Source organism: Ostrea edulis, chromosome 3 (genome assembly GCF_947568905.1).
Source record: "Ostrea edulis chromosome 3, xbOstEdul1.1, whole genome shotgun sequence".
Lineage (NCBI taxonomy): Eukaryota > Metazoa > Mollusca > Bivalvia > Ostreida > Ostreidae > Ostrea > Ostrea edulis.
Window position 1 is genome coordinate 74,376,968 of NC_079166.1, and position 26,003 is coordinate 74,402,970.

A 26,003-nucleotide genomic window follows, 5' to 3' on the forward strand; every position below is an offset into this window, starting at 1 on the left:
ACGAACTAGATCGTTATAACGACCATAGAATTTGCGAAATGCTGACTTTAAGTGAGACTGTTGAAACCCTTGCACAATAAACTTATATATATATATATTCAAAAAATCAAATTTGCATTGGACAAAAATATTGCAGAATATAACTATAAACTGTTACATAATACACTTTGCTGCAAGCAAATTCTGAGCAAGTGGACGAAAGAGAAATGGAAATTGTTTTTTATGTGATATGACTGAAAATATTGAACACCTGATTTTCAAATGTAAAAATGTACAAAACACTAGGGAAATTGTAAGTTTCACCATAAAAATTAATATCAGATGGAAAGATATATTGATAGGATTTCATCATGAAAATAACAGAAAGATACAATTGTTAAACAATATCATATCATCTGTTGCTCTTAAAATATATAAATATAAGATGTTCTGTAGAAACAAAATGTGGATGAACAGGAATACAATGTACAGAACCATATCAAACAAAAAGTTTTATTTTGGTGTAAAATTTTGAAATACTGTAAATGTAATCTAAATATGGATGTTATTGAAAAACTAGGTAATGTTTTGTGACATGTATGTATATGTGTGTGTTTATATATGTGTACATACTGTCATCCCATTGTATATTTTTATAATACACACTATGAAATTATTCATAGTAACAAGGTTTATACTTTTGTGACTGAAATCAATATTATAAATATATTTAATAAACCGCTACTTCCAGGAGTAACCTGTCTCCCAGCTAGGCTGCCTAAGGGTCATCTATGGACTCTCAGTTGGCCTGTGTGGACCTTTAAGGCAACATGAGCAGTATATTAACAAACAAATATCATAATTGATACACATAATATTTTTTATATACATTATAATGCAAGGTGAAGATAACGAACAGTGATCAATCTCATAACTCCTACAAGCAATACAAAATACTTAAGCTTGTACATTATAGAATAGAAATTTATAGAATGTGCCCTGCGTTGCACAGTAGGAAATATCTTGTTAAATTTTGAGGGAGCTTAGCCAGGGCCCAATCCCTGACAGCTGCCCTATAAATTAGTGTATTTTATCATTAATATCATTATTGTTACAGTATAGGTTCTGGGAAATAATATATATATATTTAAAAAAAAACCCAGTCATACCCGCCATGAGTCCCTGTATCTTGATCAGGCAAATAGAGTAGTCCGTAGTCAAGATCGACCTATCAAACACATCAGATAGCTTTCCACCTAGAATGACAGGTGGTATTTGCGAATAAGATAGAATTTGCAAAATGCCGACTCCAAACAAGACTGTTGAAACCCCTGTAATATGAAATAAAATAGAGAATTGGGCAAACACGGTCTTCTGGATATACCAGAGGTAGGATCAGGTGTCTAGGAGGAGTAAGCTTCCTTTGTCGACCGGTCACACCCGCCATTACCCTAAATGTATATCTTGATCAATTACACGGAGTTATCCGTTGTCAAAATCAGTGTACCAAGAACAACATAACAATCGATATGAAACACACCAGACAGCATTTGACCCAATGATAGGTTGTATTGGCAAACTAAATCGTTATAACGATCATAGAATTTGCGAAATGTTGACTTTAAGTGAGACTGTTGAAACCCCTGCACAATAAACTTATTTGTCAGTAGCCTGCATCAATTTTAAAAACTGATCATATGCAGAACAGATTCTTATGTATTGAATCAGCTGAGAGATATAAACACCATATGCAGATGATAATGGAATATTGGTACATAAATATGGGAAGTTGACGATGGAGAAGCTGAAATCATCCCGTTTATCAGGAAGTTGAGTTGTTAGTTTCCCGTTAATATCTATTTTCAATAAAATATCTTAGTATGAAGTAGAAGTGGACGACTTTGTGGTGTCTTTTATTTCGAGTTCGCTGTGATAAGTTACATCGACATAATATCTTTAATTAAGTACATAAATGTCACGCGCACTGTCACTAAAAATTAAGCGTAGATCTTGCACCAGCAAATTACACGTATAATGATGTTGTCTGCATGTAATTCATGGACTTAAAGTATTAAAAAATTTCTGTAACAATAGCATTTCTCAAAATATTGAACATTCATTCAGTTTTTTTAACAGGTGTTCACCCCTACACCCCTCTCTTCGTATTGAAAATTAGATAATGATTGTAATCCGTCATGCCGATTAGTTGACCAAAGACAAAATAAACGGTCGTTCATAACTCGGTATTGCGAATGTGATTATAATTGTGGTTTTTTTTGTCCAGTGTGACATTAAATGTAAACAATAATCGAAAACACAATGCACTGAATGAATGACAAACAGAAAAAAGTAGTGTACAACTTGATTTCAGTAAAATGTTTTAACTATTTTAAAGTTAAAAGGCGCGAACTTCCCAGAACAGGTCCGAACCATTCGATAATCTAACATATTGGACAGTTTTCGACTTCTTACTTACTTTCAAGATCTGTGTCATCACAAAACATATTCAACCAAAATAAAACCCTTTTTGTGTTTATTCATGTGTTTGTGCATATCAGTAACTGTTGATTAATTATTACAGAGAGTCGTAACAGGGACTTCTATAATCACGGTAAACATTAAGAACATCGAAAATATCAGATGAATATCGTAATTAAAAATTGGTGGTCGATGTGTCAGATCGTTATTCTCGGGGAGAGGAGTAGTGTCCTTCATTGAATGAGATGTATATAAGCAATATAATCATACATCTTCATCAAATGATAAATATGGGTCTAGTCAAAACTATAATAAGTATATCTAACAATGAATACCTACACACTCTTATGCTGATCATGTTGTAAACTCGGAAAGGCTCAAGAATGTGCTATGGGTTGTATGATGTCACGTTCTAGGCTCTTGGTTCTGGAAATTTCCATTGACCGATTCAACACTAAAATCACGGATTGAAGAAACGAACAGGCATATTTCACTCATTCAACAGTTATCAAAACTTATTTCTTTGGTAAGATCAGAATCAAGCATCGAGAAACAACGGACTTACTTCATACCGTATCACCTTAAGTTTTCATTTTTAAAAAGGCTTACATGTAGATCTGCCAATTTACTCTCATTTTTGCGATTTCAGGATAGTTTATCGAAAAGGAAAGTAGGTTTTTAATTGATTTTAGAACATTTTACTATTTACTAATCAAGTAAGATTATATTATTCACCTCACATATGAAACATCATTAAAGGTGCAAACAGTGACACTGGAGCAAGGGTTTCGGAGTTTATTGTCAAAATCGGTTAATTTATGAGTATATATGCTATATCTCTGCTTATATATTCCTTGTGGACCTCAGGGTCCACGCAATGACTAATACTTAGGGTTCGTAGTTGACCATTGCATGCATGTATGTCAATCGATTTATTTCTATATCAGTACATGCATTCTCTTTTGAACTGGTAGTACACAATGTTACTTTCCTTCAATGGTCTGAGAGGCATATAAATAATGTACGGTGCATCTTGCAGTCTACTGAAATGTATATAAACTGTAAACATTGATGCAAAACTGTAACTCAGAATCTTGTATGTCAATATCGTCATTAATCGTTGATGTGGTTGCCATGGAAGTTTAAAGTAATCATTTCTTGTACTGTTGCATAATGTGTTGTTTCATTTCCATCCCTGTTTCTCCTGAGTCCTGAGGAACATTTGTTCACGGATGTAAAGACTATGAAGGCAACGAGAACTATTCCCAGAACACTTCCACAGAGGATGACGGATATATGCAGCTTGTTTAGTTTTATGTGATAGATTCCATTCTCTGAAAATAAACAAAGTTATTTCACTGCAATTGTTTAGTAGAAGGAAAATCTGAAATAACTAAATTTACTTGGGATTTAATCATTTGATATTCTTTGATGTCACAGACGTAGGATCCAGTAGTGAATTATGCCATGAAATGATATTTACCTATAACATGATATGATAGAACTACTTATAGCATTTGTTTATGATAAACTTTGAGTTCTTTCTCTTTAGTAAATTGTACAAATGCTGAGCAGTTATTTTTCAGTCTGCTTAACAAATTTCACTTGATGAGTTAGTTACGCAAAATGCCCATGTTAGCATGAAAGAAAGACGAATTGTCCGTTTTTCGAGATAATCATCTCAAAATCAAGAGATCAGATAAATGTCTCGAAGATGCTTTCTCACAATATTACTTAGGAGATGTATGATTTGCATATTGAATAACCTGTGCATAGCTTTTTCTCTAGTATGTTTTCACTTATGATTCAACAGTAAGCAGGGGAGTTGGATGTTATAACAGGGCTTACATAAACTGAACTAGAGGATACACTGCTTTAAAAGCCTGTGGGGACTCGGGTTAGAATAGGTCCTCAGTACCCCTTGCTTATTGTAAGAGGTGACTGAGTTGGCGGTCCTTTGGACGAGACTGCAAAAAACCGACGCCACGTGTCACAGCAGGTTTGGCACGATAAAGATACCTCTCTGCCCAAAGGCTGTAAGTGCCGAGCATAGGCCGAAACTTTGCAGCCCTTCACCGGCAAGGGAACATGAAACATGAAAATTCAATTTGTGATTGCAACACAGATGAAAATAAACAACTTCAACAGATTACACTCACTGCCATTTTATTTTAGACATTCAGTTTATTACCAGGAATACATCCAACGGGTTACGCTAAAGTGCTTGGGACAATTTTCATTGCTTAGAGGGCAATCTGACGATTGAATTACAGTACGTATTGCTATGAAACTGGCAGATGTGCATCGATATAGCATTCGCATTTTAATAAGAGTCCATTATTATAAGATAAGTGGCTGGGAGATTACAATTGTAATTTTCAGATCTGATAAGTCTGAACTTATTCCAGTTTATTTTGTCTGTTAGGAAAAAGATTTCTCGGGTGAGTAAATGAAACGCATTAGTGATACACGTTATGAGGAGAATATTTTTTACGAAAAAAAATAACAATTAAGTATTCTTATCATCGGTTATAACATTCTATCTAAATTTAGATGTTAAATCTGCTCACATACTCGCTATACAAACATCTAACAGCGTCACATTGCAGGTCACGTCAGGGTCAAATTTGCAACAGCCAATCAAATTTCCCGCTTCATATCGATAGGATATCATCCCACAATTCCATGCATTGTTTATGTAAGGAAGAGAAAAAATGGCGCCACCCATGATCGTGAATTGTTTATCACCTGGTTTTTTAAAATTAAATTTTAAACTATGTCGAAATAGGGGTGGAGTGGGGGATCTGTGACGCCCATGAAGATATACTAAAAAGAGATATTTAAGTTTTTGTTCTTCATTTTTGCAAAGCTTCGAGATCAAATATCTTTAAAACAGTTTTAATCACTTCCATTTCTTCTCTGTCGCCATCTTTAATAAGTAACCAAATACAGTAAATAATGAGGATTCTCATTGGTTGCCGATGACACTTAATTCCGCCTTTGTAGCGATTGGTAAAATTTTTATGCAAATTTGACCTGTGACATGACCCTTTATGGGATGTTGTTAAATGTTTGTATAACGAAGATCTAACATCTAATTTTGATTAGATTGCGGTTATAATTTATATACAATTCAATATGTATAAGCTGGTTTGTAGATGCAAGGTGCAGTCAAAAATTAATTGCATTTCCAATGTTTCTGGCTTTGATATATTTACAATCACAACGAGAGGTATTTTCTCACAAACGTATTGCAGTTGGGAACAATGCGGTTATGAATCTTGATTAATTAGATACATAAAATGTATGGGAATTCCGACAGAAATGAACGAAGAATGTGAAGATAAGATAAGAAATAAATTAGCTTTCTGAATATTTATGCAATTATGACCTGTAATCTCTACACTAGCATACATGTCCTAACGCGCTCCATAAAGCATGCCAATGTGAAGTGTTACAGTTCATACTCTCATTAATTTTCAAAAGTGAAATTTATTTCATCAGATAATGTTTCGTTCTCGGAAATGTTGAAAGATTAATTACAAAATGCAGCTGTTTTGACAACCTATCCAAACATTTCGGTTGAGCATCACTGAACAGACATTATTTGTCGAAATGCGCATCTGGTGCATCAAAATTGGTACCGTATAAGTTTTACATTATGACCCCTGGGTCGAGGCCTCTGCTGGTGGACTGTTAGTTCCCGAGGGTCTCTACAGCCCAGTAGCTAAGTACTTCGTTACTAGCTTGAAAATACGGATGAATATTTAATTGCTGTTATAAAATTTAGAAATTCATTTCAAAATTAAGGATTATCTCCCTCATGCATAGCTCTTATCCTTAGACGAATTTGGCTCCACTTTTTTGGCACGCTGGTTTTGGCTATATTTAGCTCTAAAGCTTCATAGTGATTTCGGATTTCAAACATTTCGGTTGAGCATCACTGAAGAGACATTATTTGTCGAAATGCGCATCTGGTGCATCAAAATTGGTACCGTATAAGTTTTACATCATAAAGAAGTCTCATGACAACAATGCGTGCGAGAAGTTGACAATAGAGGCATGTATACCGCTATTTACTGTAAAAGTGGTTATTTACGCGTTTTTTCACGTCCAACATTAACATTATTGGGGGAAATACACGATAACTGAAAATACTATATACCACATTAATATTTATAATATACGCATAGCGGAAATTTATTACGTGACCCCGCAATTAGTGTAAAATCCCCCACACGTAAATAACCGCTTTTACAATTATTGATTAATGGCATCAGTGACTAAGAATATAGAAGATAATTATACATCTCCGTCATTACACCTGACTATTTGAAAAGTATTTTAATTGGCACTTGAGTACATCCAGATAGTATAAATGCACCAGATTTTCTATGTATCAGTATTTATCTCGATTTTCTTCGTAATGGCAAGAAATGTACGATCCTTTTATCTCTAGATACTGTTTAGCTTCTTTCTATAATATGACAATGTCAAACATGATGGGATGGAGAAAATGCGAAATACATATATGTGTATGTGTGATATTCTCTGTTGGAGTCTGGTTTTTGTTTCATTTCTTTAACGAATTGATAATTTCTTACAAATTTCCTTCTATCATCACCTGCATAAAGTGTTTACATCTCTCAATTGATTCAATACGTAAGAGGTAGTTCTGTATATGATCTGTTTTTTAATTGAAGCAGGTTGCTGACAAACAAGTTGATTTTACAGGGGTTTCAACATCAGCATTTCGCAAATTCTACGATTGTTATAATGATTTAGTTTGTCAATACAACTTATCATTGGGTCAAATGCTGTCTGACGTGTTTCATACCGATTATTAGGTCGTTCTTGACCCACTGATTTTGACTACGGATTACTCTGTTTACCTTATCAAGATATAGGACTCAGTTGTTAGATCGATCTCTGTTTGTTATCTTCACCTTTTATGAAATAGTTTACGAAAAAAGTGAATGATTCTTTACCAATGATAGGGCATCCCGTCACGTGGTCACAAATGGTGTTGCTGCAAGTACAATTTTGGCCACACCTTTTTCCAAAATATGGATATTTACACTTTGTTGAACAGTTGACTCCAGCGAATCCCGGTAAACACTCTACAACATATTCATGTCATATTGAATTTCGTCATCAGCATTGTATTTGTTCTTCGAATTAACTTTAAGTACATTTTGAAAATGTCCCATGATCACGCCAATGTGAAGCGTCGCAGGAAATGGTGAAAGAGTATTTGCAAAACGCAGTTGCTCAGACATCCTGGTATGAATAAGTGTCATGAAAAAAGTAATGCTTTCCAAAAGTTGACGATATAGGCATAAATACCGCTATTTAATTGACATCAATGACTAAGAATGTAAAAGATAGATAAATATTTCTGTTATTACACCTGCCTATTTGAGACGTTTCTTAATTGGCACTTGAATACATTCAAATAATATACCAAATTTTCTATGTTCCAGTATTTATCACAACTTTATTTGTCATGACGAGATAGACAAGAGTCTTTATTTCTTGGCACTATTTGGCTTTTCTTCTATAATATGACAATTTCGATCATGATAGGGATGGCGAAAGTGCAAAATACATAAACATGCATGTGCAGTGTTCTCTGTCGGGATTTGGTTGTTTCATTTTTTCAAAGAATTGATAATTTCTTACAAATGTTCTTCCACCGTCACCTGCAGATGGTATTGATATTTCTCACCTGATTTGATACACGAGAGCTAGTTCTGCGTATGATCAGTTTTTAAATCAAGACAGACTACTGACAAACAAATCGATGTTACAGGGGTTTCAACAGTCTCGTTTAAAGTCAACATTTCACAAATTCTATGATTGTCATAATGATATAGATTGTCGACACAACGTATCATTGGGTCAGATCTTGACTACGGATGACTCCGTTTACTTGATCAAGACATAGGACTCACGGTGATATAACCGGTCCACGGGGGATGCTTACTCTTCCCGGGCACCTGGCTCCATACCTGGCATATACAGGGTCCGTATTTGCTCAACTTTGCATTTTGTATTCCTTATACGAGTTGTGAGATAGATCACTGTCCGTTATCTTCACCTTTTATGAAAGAGTTTACGAGAAAAGTGATGGATTGTTTACCATTGATAGGACATCCCGTCACGTGGTCACAAGTGGTGTTGCTGCAAGTACAATTTTGGCCACACCTTTTTCCAAAATATGGGTATTCGCATTTTGTTGAGCAGTTGACTCCAGTGAAGCCCAGTAAGCACTCTACAACACATTCATGTCATATTGAATTTCGTCATCAGCATTGCATTTGTTCTTCGAATTCACTTTAAGAACATTTTGAAAATGCCCCATGATCTCGCCAATGTGAAGCGTCGCAGTTCATATACCCTCATGTATTTTCGAAATTGAAACTTATTATCTTAAAATAACGCTTCGTTCGTCAGAAATGGTGAAAGAGTATTTACAAAACGCAGTTGCTCAGACATCCTGGTATGAATAAGTGTCATGAAAAAAGTAATGCTTTCCAAAAGTTGACGATATAGGCATAGATACCGCTATTGAATTCATTAAATGACATCAGTGACCAAGAATGTAAAAGATAGATAAATATTTCTGTTATTACACCTGCCTATTTGAGACGTTTCTTAATTGACACTTGAATACATTCAAATAATATACCAAATTTTCTATGTTCCAGTATTTATCACAACTTTATTCATCATGGCGAGAAAGTCAAGAGTCTTTATTTCTTGGCACTATGGCTTTTCTTCTATAATATGACAATTTCCATCATGATAGGGATGGCGAAAGTGCAAAATACATAAACATGCATGTGCGGTGTTCTCTGTCGAAATTTGGTAGTTGTTTCATTTCTTCAAAAAAAAAATTATAATTTCTTACAAATTTTCTTCCACCGTCACCTGCAGATGGTATTGATATTTCTCACCTGATTTGATACACGAGAGCTAGTTCTGCGTATGATCAGTTTTTAAATCAAGACAGACTACTGACAAACAAATCGATGTTACAGGAGTTTCAACAGTCTTGTTTAAAGTCAACATTTCACAAATTCTATGATTGTTATAATGATATAGATTGCCAATACAACATATCATTGGGTCAGATCTTGACTACGGATGACTCCGTTTACTTGATCAAGACATAGGACTCACGGTGGTATAACCAGTCCACAGGGGATGCTTACTCCTCCCTGGCACATGATCCCACATCTGGCATATCTAGGGTTTCGTATTTGCCCAACTCTGTATTTTGTATTCCTTATACGAGTTGTGAGATTGAACACTGTTCGTTATCTTCACCTTTCATGAAAGAGAGTACGAGAAAAGTGATGGATTGTTTACCAATGATAGGGCATCCCGTCACGTGGTCACAAGTGGTGTTGCTGCAAGTACAACGTTGGCCACATTTTTTTCCAAAGTATGGATATTTACACTTTGTTGAACAGTTGACTCCAGCGAATCCCGGTAAACACTCTACGACACATTCATCAATGTCATATTTAATTTTTGTAATCAAACAGAAACTGAAGTCGAAACATGCATTAAATCTGATATTTTACTGATGATTTGACTCATATTTTACTTATATCAAACTTCAGCTTGAGATTGTTGGAGAAATCTAAGTCAGCATTAAATGTCTTATTTCAATTAATTGTAGATTTTGAAAGTGTTCCAGGAAGCATACCAATGTGAAGCGTCACAGTTCATATACCCTCATGTATTTTCAAAAGCAAAGTTTATTTTTTTGAACAACTCTTCGTTCGTCGGGAAATATTAGGTGCATTTCAATTTCTGAAAATCAAAAATGTGGAAATGTCTCCCTGAATTGAACATACCTACACACGATTCCTTTGTTTCGTCCCATTTGAAATCCGGGCAGCAATCTTTGAAAAATCTTCAAAGTACATTGAGTTAGATATATAATATGGGTCTGATTTCAACAAAAGACTATAAAATGTTACTAACATTAGGACAATTATTGATGTAAACAAAGAGTACTCACCCGGGACAAATTGGGAGCTCCATTGTCACACATGTATATTGTAGGTATAAATATGAATATATTACAACCATTAATGTAATGCTACAATAAAACGCCATTTCGTTGCATCCTATTGTATAGTATGTCAGTAAAAGTGATACATATATATCTCCTTGATAACCAATTATTTCCTTAATTTAAGGACATATATAAACGATCCACGATCATGCATTTCTGTTATTAAAAGTGCTGTATCGGGAGTTTGAAAATTTGTCATTAAATCAATGAAATAACTCTTCATTTAATGTGCACGTGCCGTAAGGACGTTTCAGAAATGTGTTACAAGTACGTAAGTCTACAGGTAGACACCTTTAACATTACCAGTGTATGTAAGACATCTCTGTTGACGTATCTTAGGACCAATGTTGAGACTATCATTAGATATTCTTACGTCTATAAAACCAAAATGCCATAGGATTATCTTAAGGTATTACTTCTGAAAAATACGTAGTTGTGCGTCTTACTTTGTTTGAGCTACAAAATGAAAATAAAATATACCTATTGCCTTAATACATCTACTTATAAAACATAGGTGGTAATATGATAAAAATAATGCAAATCAATTGTGGAGTGTTTTAATCAATCGATATAGAAATGATGTGAATCAATTTCTAAATTATTAGAAATCAGAAAACCTTTCAACAATCAAAAGAATCAAACCGTTCAACTGTTCGATACTTTACACAAACATTTTACACGATGATTTAATACTAGGTTATTAAAAAGGGTGTTTCTTCAATAAAAGTAGAACTAAAGTATTGACATCAGTCGTCGAAAAACACATTGTTGGAGTTACCATTGACATATATTGTGCTCCTTTACTACACTGCAGCTGACCTGGGGCTTTTCGTCTCGTGACTCAGAGTTTATCATTATAGTATTATTAATATCACGAACAGATAGAGGTAATGAACACTGATTGAAAAGTTGTGCGATTTCAAATTTACTAAAGTTCCTTAAAATTTTCAGAATCCACATTTAGTTTACACCACTCTGGCATGTGTAGGTGCACAGTACGTTTGAAGTTTCTCCTTCGCAGCTGTTAATATTTTCGTGAGCAGCAAAGATACGGGCTTTGTAGAGCATTTACTGTATCCAGCAGTGTATCTTTGTAAGGGTTTTTATGAAGTTTATGAATCCGGTATAGGTACGGTATCTCTTATTTATCCGACCCATTGCCTGGGCTATTAAATGTGTCTAAAGCTGTGAGGCATAATTTTGAATAATATTTGTAAAGTATTCTAGAAGATTTTCTGGATCCATACTACATGCGCTTCTGTATCTTATTTCGTTTTTATACTTACTTCTTCCCATTATTCTACAACTATATGATTCATATGTACTAACATTTATCGTCATTAATCTGCTTGTACCTTGATAGTTACATACCCGTATATACTCGCCTATAAGTAGGATTTTTGAAAGTTCAATTTTGGTCCAAAAGTCTATGTCCGATTTGTAGGGGTGTCCTAAAAAGATTAGTATTTTTCTGGATGGCGTAATGTATAGCCTTGTATCTTTAAAACAACAAAAAACATGGACGAAATAAACAAAACAGTAACTGTTTAATTTGCTGAGAATAAAAAGTGAAATATTGATGTCACATCCCAAAACATTATTGGAACACAAATAAACACATACGTATATAGATATGAAATTTATTTGTTGGGATAAAATATCAAATTTCGGCGCACTTCTCAAAATATTATTTGAAACACAGGTAGAGAGATTAGAGCATTGATTTGAAATTGTCAACCGATTCTTGAAAAAAGTTGGACCGACTTATAAATGGGTCAATGGCAATTCCCTCCAATATTACCTAAAAACTATACAACCGACTTATAAGTGAACCGACTTATCAGCGAGTAGATTAAAAAAATGTTTACCGCACAAGGTAGATAAGCATAAATATTTTCAACTATCTTTCATATTTCAGTTGTCATTCACTGTGTATTCTTCTAAATTATATTTTTCTAAAAGTAAGAATTTCAAAAGCTATTTCAAATACTTTTAGGGGACCTCCGTGACCGTGCGGGTAGCGCATCGCACTCAAAATCACACGGCCTTTCACCTCTGGTCGGCGCGGGTTCGAATCCCGCTCATGTTGGTTAGTGAGAAAGTTCCCCAGTTTACTTGCGGAAGGTCGATGGTCTCTTCCCTGGTACATTGTATCTGGGTTCTCTCTCTCATCAATAAAACTATGGATATTCACATTGTAACGAGCAATTGACTCCAGTAAAACCCAGAGAACACTCTGAAAAGATTAGATAAACCAAATATAAATATTCTCAATATACGTCTATCAACCTATATATATATATATATATATATATATATATATATATATATATATATGTGTATGTATCTATCTATACATCTATCTATCTATTTATATATTTATCTATCTATCTATCTATCTATTTATCTATCTGTCTGTCTCAGTCTAATTAAAAATAAATTAGATCGGTTGATCCGCTCACATATAGCTACACAAGGATCTAATAAAACCACATACGGAGGTCAAATCTAGTGACCTTTTAACTAACCAATAAGCATAATGGCTATAAGATCGACGGTGTAAATTCGGGTCATTCAGAACACTGAGATCTTCCTTGTACCTAATAACAACGTGGCAGACACGCCGAGGACACCTAAAAGTGTTTATAGTTTGACAAATAGTTGTTGCTTCTTTGGATTCTCATTTGTTGTAGGAAAGAACGACGGTGAAAGGAACTCCCAAATAAAGAAGTTATATCAAATGACATTAAAACTTATAGAGGAAAAGGTTGATGTGATCACAATAATAATCATGAATTCTTTATTTAGACAGGCGGTTTATTTGCCGCAGCGCGCAGAGGGTAACACAGACTGATATACAGTCTTCATTATTTAGCACAGCTATTAATACATCTTTTCATTCCTCTTTTAAAAATTGAACATTGCGATCTTTCAAAAATTATAACGTGCGCCAATATTCGGTCGCCATATGTGTTGTTTTCCCGAATTTATCGTTTACCGAATGCAATAATTAAGACTTCTCGGATTGGATGAACATATCGATGAATATGCATGATTAAAAGGTGATTAGATTTGACATATGTGTGCGGTTTTGTTAGGTCATTGCATAAACATATACGTGAGCGGATCAAATGATCTAATTTTGATTAGAAAGTATTTATTCATCTATTGTAAATGTCGATCATGATATTTGAAAATGAAATATTTCAAGGGAAAAACCCTGAAATCTGAATTCAAGGAAATTTAAGATAAGCATACCTACAAATTATTCTTTTCTTTCGTCCTATCAATCTTTGGAAAAATCTTTAAAGTACATGTATAAACACATTTGAACATAACGTTGTAGTATTACATTATGTATAAAAAATAAGATCACTAATTAGTTATAAACGTGCTAGTATGTACATAAAGTGATTACATTAATTAAGACTTCTCAAATACATGAATAGTGCGTACCCGGGGCAAGTTATCGTTGCCTTAGATTTCGGGTTTAAATGAATTAAAAGTGACTGAAAAAGACCATAATCGTCACCAGTGATAATGCATTAAAATTTACACCAAGTCCTCCAGAAAAATGTTCATATTAGTCTGCTTCATTTGTGGAGAACCATTTCCTTGATATAAGGACATTCGACTTCCCGTCATCACATCTCCAGTGCAAGTCAAGGATCCCTAAAATGGTGAGTATAATGAGATGCTGTAATTTTGAAGAAAAACACGACTGCACTATATTGTTTCCCTGATTACCTTCCCTTACATGAAAATTTACCGTTCAATATGTCCGTAATCATCTTCGTATATAAGTAATTTTCAATAGCTCCAATAATACTAATTTGAAACTTATTCTTATTGTGCTCTATAAAACGTTTGCTAAACGAGTTCAAACATTAGCTTTTCAGCAGCATATATCATGTATCTTTTTTTTCAAATGTAATATTCATAACATTGATGAAAATAACAATGTCTCCGTTTTTGACACGCAAACTTTTTCGATCTTGGATAGCATGTGTTGATTATGTTGATGAATTTGAAAACATACCTTGCAGGACGGGACTGCAACAATATTTTCTTTAGCTCGCAATATTAGTGAATAAATTCGACAACTCTCGAAAATCGGGGTGACCGGAAATACTCTAAACGACTGTACAAACTCTGCCTTGTGTACTGCAAACTATTTCTATCGTTGTTCGGGGAACATAGTACTTAGCGTTCCAGTCAGATGCAGAGGACATCTCTGTCTACCGCATGATATATTGATAAACGAATGAGGTATTCTTTAAATTCATATATAGATGTTTAAAATTGAAATCCACAGGTTATATTTAAGAAGAGGATGGACGACGACAAACGTATGCGACTGTTAAACGTAGCTTAATGAATTGGGACAAAATCGTTTTTGTAAACTGTCGTTGAATATAACCACACTTACATGCAAATGGCTAGAGCCCCAGTAATAACTGCATATTCTGACGTTTGGAAGTTTCAGTTCGGAATATTATCTTAACCTGCATCCCCCCGGGGGGAGCAGAAAAAACCGCCTGGTAAGAAAATAGGTCTATATATATGAAACGAATCTGATTTTGTGGTTAATTGACCGTTCGAAGATCACTATAATTTACTCCCCGCTTTTGTACTATTCAGATGGTATTGGCGATCCTAGTATTGTCCTAATGTGTATATCTGCATGTCCATGTACTCCACTCTGTCTCATATTGTATGTAGACTATATTAATGCATAATCAACATGCAGTGTATTAATCTCTTTTAACTACTTTTAATTTTATCAATAAAGAATACATTTGTAAATGAATATATGCAAAAAAATAAATAATTCTATAATCTTTTACTTGCAGCATTTCATCATAATATGTATAACACATCCCTGAGTGTAATAAATAAGAAAACTGACAATGAAAACTTCAAAAATATACAATTTCAATTCTATGATATCGAAATAAAAGATATGTTTGATCACCTTTAGTAGGGCATCCAATCCCAGGGTCACAAGTAGTGCTACTGCAATTGCAGATTCCATGGCAACCTTTTCCAAAATATGGATAGTTACATTGTAACGAGCAATTCACCCCAGTAAAACCCAGAGAACACTCTAAAAATAGTAAGTGAACCAAATATAAGCATTCTCAATATATATATATTATTACTACAGTAACTTGATCCGAAGAGTCGGATCACGTCGAGTTGACAGGCGCGGATCATCAGATCACACGAGACGCGAAGCGTCGAGTTTGATCTGATGATCCGCGCCTGTCAACGAGACGTGATCCAACTCTTCGGATCAAGTTACTGTAGTAATAATAAATTTATTATATACCCCCTTTTGCATTTCAAATCCACATTTATAGAATACTAAATGCAATCCAAATTATCAAAAATACAGACATACAGTGAAATTATGTTTTAAATTGTGTACGCAGTTTTGTTTGTGACGCGGTCAACATTTTCCACAAGAAACGTTGCGTTGATGCATTGTGATGTCATTGTGACGGCATCAGTTTCAGAGGATACTGATACGGAATCAGAAAACCACAGTATGTGATCCGGAAAACCGGATCACACGCTGTGAAATCCATAGTATCAAAGAACGATACATTGATGGGTATATAATAAATTATGTTTATCAATCTATAGCTATGTGTCCATGCGCATTTTGTATATATCTAATCATTGCATATATCGATTACGAGATACAAAGATGAAGCAATTTAAGGAAGAAAAACATCTAGGAACTTGAAATCTAGGAAATTTAAGGTAAGCATACCTACACATGATGCTTTTCTTTCGTCCCATGTTGAATCAGGGCAACACTCTTTGAAAAATCTGTAACGTATATACAATAGAATATAACGTTGTTATATTACATTCTGTATAATTAGATAATAAGACATTTGATCAGGTATCAATGTGATAATATATACATAAAGTGATTACAAAAACCAAAACTTTTTTTTACAATATATAAATAGTACAATGTACCTACCCGGGGCAAGTACTTGTTGACATGGATCTCGGGTTTAAATTAATTAAAACTAGTAATGCACTTAAAAAGAGCATAGTCGTAGATATCAATAATGCGTTCAAATCTACTATGAATCTTGCAGTAAAATTGTTAAAAATTTAATGCTCTTCATTTGGAGAGAATTATTTCCTTAATATAAGGACATTTCATACATGTATGTTTTCATCCTGTCTCCTGTCAAGGATCCCTAAAATAGTAACTATGATGACATACTTTAATTTGCATGAAGAGAAATACGAAATACGGTTCATCGTGGTTTGCATTACCTGACATGAAAAGTTTACAGACGGACAGACGGACGGACGCCGTAATACGGTAGATCAGAAAAGCTCACTTGAGCTTTCAGCTCAGGTGAGCTAAAAACAGGTCAGTTAACAGAGGAGCACAATTCATGACCATGGGAAATCCAACAAACTGTTGGAAGACGTGATCACCAAAAACCACGAAGATATTGTCAATGAGGAACCCCAGAGCATACTTTTCATTTCAACTTCATAGTTATTGTGCATAGAATCAGAGTGGCATTTAACAAAGTACTTTTTTGGATGACTGATCACTAGATAGGAATATTTGCGTTTTCAATTTTTGTTGCTTCAACTGTCTATGATGTCAAAAATCTAGTCTTTTATTTATCGTGAAAAATGGTCGTGTAAAGTATTGAAAAGTCAAACGTTTTGATGTTGTTGAGTTAAGAAAAGTTTTGCGATTTCAAGCTTACTAAAGGTTCTACAATATTCACAGAATGCGAACCACTTGCCAATCGATTTTGGCGTGATGTGATCTGATATATTTTGGCATACATGATGCATTTTATGCGTTGGTAGTCGAATCTAGCAATCCCTCAAATGAAAATACATTTTTAAATGAAACAACGAAAGTTGCAAGTATCGTTGCGTCACAGTTAGTATCGAGTTTTTACTGTTAATGTTTTGTACTTTCAAGTAAACGTGCATACACCTTGTTTAACATCGTGTGACAAAGTCAAACAAAAATACATGTTTTTCTTGTGCACGTTTTATTTTGTTGATTTTCTATTTCACAGAAGCCTACAATTTAACGGTGTTACTATGTAAAATTAAAAAAAAAGTCTTGAGTTGTCAAGGGGGCGTGTCCTCATGCTAAGCTACCAATCGTAACTGCTCGGCTATTTTCGTAACCGCAACTGAACCTCGTATGTGGATCGACACCATCAACGTCGGTTGCTATGTGTACACAAATGCAACTATGAAGACACAGTTGTTCCTTACAATATGAAACGCATGCTCAGAATACATCTAAGATATTTATAAATGTCTAATGTATTCTACCACTGTCAATTTCCACTTATATGTTTATGTATTAGAGTTAATGATCCAAAACTGAATCTGTTGTGAAAATCTAAATAACACATTATACAGTGATTCGGTTCTAGCCCTTTAACTTCATCTACATTCGCATTTCTCGTAAAGAAATTTCTCAAACAGGACGTTAAACAATATCCAATCAACCAGCCAAGCACTGATTTAGATTACCCTTATACAATATTTGAAATACACATGTTTGCCTTGAACACCATAGATAGCGTATGGATCAAGAACTTTTAAATTATATGAATCAGTAGTTGCTTTTTCTAATATAATTTTTACTGAGTATGAATTGTAGTGAAGGTGAGACTGTTGTAATTTAATTAACATGAAATAGGAAAATTCAATTTGTGATTGCATCACAGATGAAAATATATACTGTAACTTAAACAGATTGCACTCACTACCATTTTACTTTAGACATTCAGTTCATTACCAGGATTATCTCCCACGGGCTACTTTAAATTGCTTAGGACAATGGACGATTTAATACATTGGATTACAGTAAACACTGCTACCAAATTGAAGTTATGAGATTGATCACTGTTCGTTATATTCACCTTTCCTTTCACCAAATTGACAGAAGGTGCATAGATATAACATTTCGCATTTTAATAAGAGTCCATTATTATCAGCGTTATACTAAAAGATAAGTGGCTGGGAGATTACAAGAGGAATTTGTAGATCTGATAAGTCTGAACTCATTGCAATTTTATTTTGTCTGTTAGGAAAAAGATTGCTTGGGTGGGTAAATGAAACACATTAGGGATATACGTTAGATGGTGAATGGTATTTGTTTAAAAACAAAAGGAAACTTAAGTATTCCTGTCACCGGTTATAATTGATATACAATTTTTGAAATGTGTAGAAATTGGTTTGTAAATGCAAGGTGCAATCAGAAATTACTGCATTCCCAATGTTTTTGGCTTTAATATATTTACAATTGCAACGAGAGGTGCTTTGTCACAAACGTATTGCAGTTGTGAACAACGCTCTTATGAATCTTGATAAATTAGATATATAATACGTATGGGAAATCCGACAGAAATGAATATATGAAATAAATTTGCTTTTTGAATATTGATGAGATTATGACCTGTAATATCCAAAATAGCAAGCATGCCCTTCTTAAGAAGTGCTAACGCGCTCCATAAGATTGCCAATGTGAAGTGTCAAAACTCATACTCTCATTAATTTTCAAAAGTGAAATTTATTTTATCAGATAATGCTTTGTTCTTGGAAATGTTGAAAGAATAATTACAAAATGCAGCTGTTTTGACAACCTATCATAAAGAAGTCTCATGACAGCAATGCGTGCGAGAAGTTGACAATAGAGGCATGTATACCGCTATTTACTGTAAAAGTGGTTATTTACGCGTTTTTCCACGTCCAACATTACGCTTGGGGGAAATACGCGATAACTGAAAATACTGTATACCACATCAATATTTATAATATACGCATAGCGGAAATTTATTACGTGACCCCGCAATTAGTGTAAAATTCCCTACACGTAAATAACCGTTTTTACAATAATTGATTAATGGCCTGAGTGACTAAGAACATAGAAGATAATTATACATCTCCGTCATTACAACTGACTATTTGAGAAGTTTTTTAATTGGCACTTGAGTACATCCAGATAGTATAAATGCACCAGATTTTCTATGTATCAGTATTTATCTCGATTTTCTTCGTAATGACAAGAAATGTACGATCCTTTTCATCTCTAGACACTATTTAGCTTCTTTCTATAATATGACAATGTCAAACATAATGGGATGGAGAAAATGCGAAATACATATATGTGTACGTGTGATATTCTCTGTTGGAGTCTGGTTTTTGTTTCATTTCTTTAATGAATTGATAATTTCTTACAAATTTCCTTCTATCATCACCTGCATATAGTGTTTATATCTCTCAATTGATTCAATACGTAAGAGCTAGTTCTGTATATGATCAGTTTTTAAATCGAGGCAGGTTGTTGACAAACAAGTTAATGTTAAAGTGGTTTCAACATCAACATTTCGGAAATTCTACGATCGTTATAATGATTTAGTTTGTCAATACAACTTATCATTGGGTCAAATGCTGCCTGACGTGTTTCATACCGATTATTAGGTCGTTCTTGACCCACTGATTTTGATTTCAGATTACTCTGTTTACCTTATCAAGATATAGGACTCAGTTGTTAGATCGATCTCTGTTTGTTATCTTCACCTTTTATGAAATAGTTTACGAAAAAAGTGATGGATTTTTTTTTACCAATGATAGGGCATCCCGTCACGTGGTCACAAGTGGTGTTGCTGCAAGTACAATTTTGGCCACATCTTTTTCCAAAATATGGGTATTCGCATTTTGTTGAGCAGTTGACTCCAGTGAAGCCCAGTAAGCACTCTACAACACATTCATGTCATATTGAATTTCGTCATCAGCATTGCATTTTTTATTCGAATCAACTTTAGAACAATTTGAAAATGCTCCATGATCACGCCAATGTGAAGCGTCGCAGTTCATATACCCTGATGTATTTTCGAAATTGAAACTTATTTTCTTAAAATAACGCTTCGTTCGTCAGAAATGGTGAAAGAGTAATTACAAAACGCAGTTTTTCAGACATCCTGACATGAATAAGTGTCATGAAAAAAGTAATGCTTTCCAAAAGTTGACGATATAGGCATATATACTGCTATTTAATTCATTAAATGACATCAGTGACTAAGAATATTAAAGATAAATAAATATTTCTATCTATCTATCTATCTATCTATCTATCTATCTATCTATATATCTATATATATCTCTATCTTTCTCTCTATCTATCTATATATCTATCTATATATCTATCTATTTATTTATCTATCTATCTATCTATCTATTACACCTGACTATTTGAGACGTTTCTTAATTGGCATTTGAATACATTCAGATAATATACCAAATTTTCTATGTTCCAATATTTATCTGAATTTCATTCATAATGACGAGAAAGTCAAGAGTCTTTATTTATTTGGCCTTTCTTCTATAATATGGCAATTTCGATCCTGATAGGGATGGCGAAAATGCAAAATACATAAACATCCATGTGCGGTGTTCTCTGTGGGAATTTGGTTGTTGTTTCATTTCTTCAAAGAATTGATAATTTCTTACAAATTTCCTTTTACCATCACCTGCAGATGGTGTTGATATCTTTCATCTTATTTGATGCACGAGATCTAGTTCTGCGTATGATCAGGTTTTAAATCAAGACAATGTACTGACACACAAATCGATGTTTAAAGTCAACATTTCACAAATTCTACGATTGTTATGATAGATTGCCAATACAACGTATCATTGGGTCAGATCTTGACTACGGGTGACTCCGTTTACCTGATCAAGACATACGACTCATGCTGGTATAACCGGTCGACAGGAGATGCTTACACTCCCCGTCGGGCACCCGATCCCACGTCTGGCATATTCAGGGATCTGTATTTGCCAAACTCTGTATTTTGTATTCCTTATACAAGTTGTGAGATTGATCACTGTTCGTTATCTTCACCTTTCAATAAAGAGTTTACAAGGAAAGTGATGGATTGTTTACCAGTGATAGGACATCCCGTCACGTGGTCACAAGTAGTGTTGCTGCAAGTACAATGTTGACCACATCTTTTTCCAAAGTATGGATATTTACACTTTCTTGAACAGTTGACTCCAGCGAATCCCGGTAAACACTCTAAGACACATTCATCAATGTCATATTTAATTTTGTAATCATACCTGGATTTCTTGAAAGAAACTGAAGTCGAAACATGTATTAAGTCTGATATTTTACTGATGATTTGACTCATATTTTATTCATATCAACTTCCGCTTGAGATTGTTGGAGAAATCTAAGTCAGCATTAAATGTCTTATTCCAATTAATTGTAGATTTTGAAAGTGTTCCAGAAAGCATACCAATGTGAAGCGTCACAGTTCATATACCCTCTTGTATTTTCAAAAGCAAAGTTTATTTTTTTAACAACTCTTCGTTCGTCGGGAAAAATAGGTGCATTTCAATTTCTGAAAATCAAAAATGTGGAAATGTCTCCCTGAATTGAACATACCTACACATGATTCCTTTGTCTCGTCCCATTTGAAATCCGGGCAGCAATCTTTGACAAATCTTCAAAGTACATTGAGTTAGATATACAATATGGTTCTGATTCATTAGGACAATTATTGATGTAAACAAAGAGTACTCACCCAGGACAAATTGGGAGCTCCATTGTCACACATGTATATTGTAGGTATAAATATAAATATATTACAACAATTAATGTAATGCTGCATGGAAACGCCATTTTATTCCATCCTAGTATGTAGAATGTCAGTAAAAGTGATACACACATATCTCCTTGATAACCAATTATTTCCTTAATTTAAGGACATACATATACGATCCACGAAATTGTATTTCTGTTGTTAAAAGTGCTGTACTCAATGCAATAACAACTTTTCATTTAATGTGCACGTGCCGTAAGGACGTTTCAGAAATGTGTTACAAGTACGTAAGTCTACAGGTAGACACCTTTGACATTACCTGTGTATGTAAGATATCTCTGTTGAGGTATCTTAGGACCAATGTTGAGACTATCATTAGATATTCTTACGTCTATAAAACCAAAATAGTGTAGGAATATCTTAAAGTATTACTTCTGAAAAATACGTAGTTGTGCGTCTTACTTTGTTAGAGCTACAAAATGAAAATAAGAATAGACCTATTGCCTTAATACATCTACTTATCTAAAACATAGATGGTAATATGATAAAAACAATGCAAATCAATTGTGGAGTGTTTTAATCAATCGATATAGAAATGATGTGATTCAATTTCTAAATTATTAGAAATCAAAAAACCTTTCAACAATCAAAAGAATCAAACCGTTCAACTGCTCGATACTTTACACAACCATTTTACACGATGATTTAATACTAGGTTATTAAAAAGGGTGTTTTTTCAATAAAAGTAGAACTAAAGTATTGACATCAGTCGTCGAAAAACACATTGTTGGAGTTACCATTGACATATGTTGTGCTCCTTTACTACACTGCAGCTGACCTGGGGCTTTTCGTCTCGTGACTCAGAATTTATCATTATAGTATTATTAATATCACGAACAGATAGAGGTAATGAACACTGATTGAAAAGTTGTGCGATTTCAAATTTACTAAAGTTCCTTAAATTCTTTAGAATCCACATTTAGTTTACATCACTCTGGCATGTGTAGTTGCACAGCACGTTTGAAGTTTCTCCTTCACAGCTGTTAATATTTTCGTGAGGAGCAAAGATACGGGCTTTGTAGAACATTTACTGTATCCAGCAGTGTATCTTTGTAAGGGTTTTAAGAAGTTTATGAATCCGGTATAGGTACGGTATCTCATATTTATCCGACCCATTGCCTGGGTTATTAAATGTGTCTAAAGCTGTGAGACATAATTTTGAATAATATTTGTAAAGTATTCTAGAAGATTTTCTGGATCCATACTACATGCGCTTCTGTATCTTATTTCGTTTTTATACTTAGTTCTTCCCATTATTCTACAACTATATGATTCATATGTACTGACATTTATCGTCATTAAACTGCTTGTACCTTGATAATTACATACCCGTATACAGGGCTCTAAATTAGCGAGAAATACTCGCAAAATGCGAGTACATTTGAAAAATAGCGAGTAAAAATAATGGACATTCGAAAATCTTAGCGAGTGGTGATTTACAAACTATGATCGTATCGTATCCGTTTTATACGGTGATGCGCTATTCGCTTTTCTCAAACTTGCACTCTGAATGATACAAACGCTTACATGAACGACCGATTTCAATAACTGTTTTTATCCGGATTTTCCTTTTATGATTTTTTAAGAAATTCGGAGTCAAACAAATGCTTTAGAGATCGGACATCGCATATCGACATGTACCACGAGTCCTGTTCACCTATAGGGGTGATTAAATTGAATAATTCCAAGTATGATGTTTTTGTTATTCATTTATCTACAAAAAATATCGGAGTCTTTGTTTTACCAATTAAATCTTCCGGTAGTTATTTTTATCAGAATCATGAGAATGTCCTATCTAAATTTATTGTCATGTTGAGGTCGGGTTGTAGTGACGACACGGGTGCATTTCTCACTGCGTAGATAATTATCAAAAAAGTCATAGGACTCGTGATCGTGCTGCTTATAAAACCATGAATCCTGTATTCGCTTTAAAAAATCACTAGTGACAACCCTGATGTGGCATGAAATTGGAAGACAGGATCTAGACCTGCGGTAAACAAGTCGTGGATTAGACTGTTAGAGGTGCGATAATCAAGAGACCTAGACATTGCACCATATGACTTACGTAACTTAATGTTTTGTCTAAACGCTGCCTGTTGACCCACTAGGCTCAGTAATGATGGGGAAAATCATTGATTGAAAAAAATATACATATAAAAAGAGCACTGCTTCATTATTTTCATTTTAGCTTGTAGGTTTTCATTTTAGCCTGTGGATTTTTTACCCACAGGCTAAAATTAGCCTGTGGTAGAAAAAGTTAATTTCGACCCCTGCCGTATATACTCGCCTATAAGTAGGATTTTTGAAAGTTCAATTTTGGTCCAAAAGTCTATGTCCGACTTGTAGGGGTGTCCTAAAAAGATTAGTATTTTTCTGGATGGCGTAATGTATAGCCTTGTATCTTTAAAACAACAAAAAACATGGACGAAATAAACAAAACAGTAACTGTTTAATTTGCTGAGAATAAAAAGTGAAATATTGATGTCACATCCCAAAACATTATTGGAACACAAATAAACACATACGTATATAGATATGAAATTTATTTGTTGGGATAAAATATCAAATTTCGGCGCACTTCTCAAAATATTATTTGAAACACAGGTAGAGAGATTAGAGCATTGATTTGAAATTGTCAACCGATTCTTGAAAAAAGTTGGACCGACTTATAAATGGGTCAATGGCAATTCCCTCCAATATTACCTAAAAACTATACAACCGACTTATAAGTGAACCGACTTATCAGCGAGTAGATTAAAAAAATGTTTACCGCACAAGGTAGATAAGCATAAATATTTTCAATTATCTTTCATATTTCAGTTGTCATTCACTGTGTATTCTTTTAAATTATATTTTTCTAAAAGTAAGAATTTCAAAAGCTATTTCAAATACTTTTAGGGGACCTCCGTGACCGTGTGGGTAGCGCATCGCGCTCAAAATCACACGGCCTTTCACCTCTGGTCGGCGCGGGGTCGAATCACGCTCATGTTGGTTAGTGAGAAAGTTCCCCAGTTTACTTGCGGAAGGTCGATGGTCTCTTCCCTGGTACATTGTATCTGGGTTCTCTCTCTCATCAATAAAACTATGGATATTCACATTGTAACGAGCAATTGACTCCAGTAAAACCCAGAGAACACTTTGAAAAGATTAGATAAACCAAATATAAATATTCTCAATATACGTCTATCAACCTATATTTATATATATATATATATATATATATATATATATATATCTGCTTTCAGCATTAGGCAGGCACATCCATAAAATCATACTTAGGCAGACATATATAGTCCATGTTTAAACTTCAACATTTTTCATCATGCATTCGATCATTTTGTTTAGCTATCACCCTATTTGTAATTTTCAAACCAATTAAAGATAATATACCAAGAATGAAAGATATACAATTTATGATGTCTGCCTAAGTTTTCAGATATCCGTAGTAATCCTTAGGCAGACATTGTATATAATTTTATACAATTCCATCGTAAGGTAGACAATATATTTTATATGCGCAGTAGGCCTTGGGCAGACATTGTATATTCATATAAATTTATACAATTCCACCAGAAGGTGAACAGTATTTTCCAAACCAGCTGAAGACTTTAGAGAGACGGCATTTAAACTACAATTATGCAAAAACTGCATGCGATTGATTTGCAGCACAGATGAAATACCGGTCAATTTTCCAAACATCTATAACCTTTGTGTGGCTACTGTTTTTTGGGACAACCTATCTTAGAATACGATTTAAGTATTCAAGT

The 26,003-nt window shown here is 34.1% G+C and overlaps 1 protein-coding gene across 2 annotated transcripts; it reads right to left on the reverse strand.

Moving 5' to 3' along the window:
- Positions 1-3,238: 3,238 nt before the first annotated feature.
- On the reverse strand, positions 3,239-25,381 carry LOC125675142 (multiple epidermal growth factor-like domains protein 11). Of its 2 annotated transcripts, XM_056158915.1 has the most exons (11): positions 16,548-16,727; positions 16,329-16,387; positions 15,525-15,656; positions 13,808-14,221; positions 12,540-12,785; positions 10,493-12,048; positions 10,326-10,384; positions 9,832-9,963; positions 8,600-8,731; positions 7,446-7,577; positions 3,239-3,791 (listed from the first exon to the last, which is right to left on the reverse strand). In XM_056158915.1, the coding sequence occupies exons 6-11, from the start codon at positions 10,588-10,590 to the stop codon at positions 3,571-3,573; spliced, it is 774 nt and encodes a 257-aa protein (XP_056014890.1). In that variant the 5' UTR covers positions 10,591-12,048; positions 12,540-12,785; positions 13,808-14,221; positions 15,525-15,656; positions 16,329-16,387; positions 16,548-16,727; the 3' UTR covers positions 3,239-3,570. The 2 variants fall into 2 exon arrangements, with proteins under 2 accessions (XP_056014890.1, XP_056014889.1); XM_056158914.1 differs by lacking the exons at positions 10,493-12,048; positions 12,540-12,785; positions 13,808-14,221; ... (1 more) ...; positions 16,329-16,387; positions 16,548-16,727 and adding an exon at positions 22,159-25,381.
- Between the last annotated feature and the right edge of the window lie 622 nt (positions 25,382-26,003).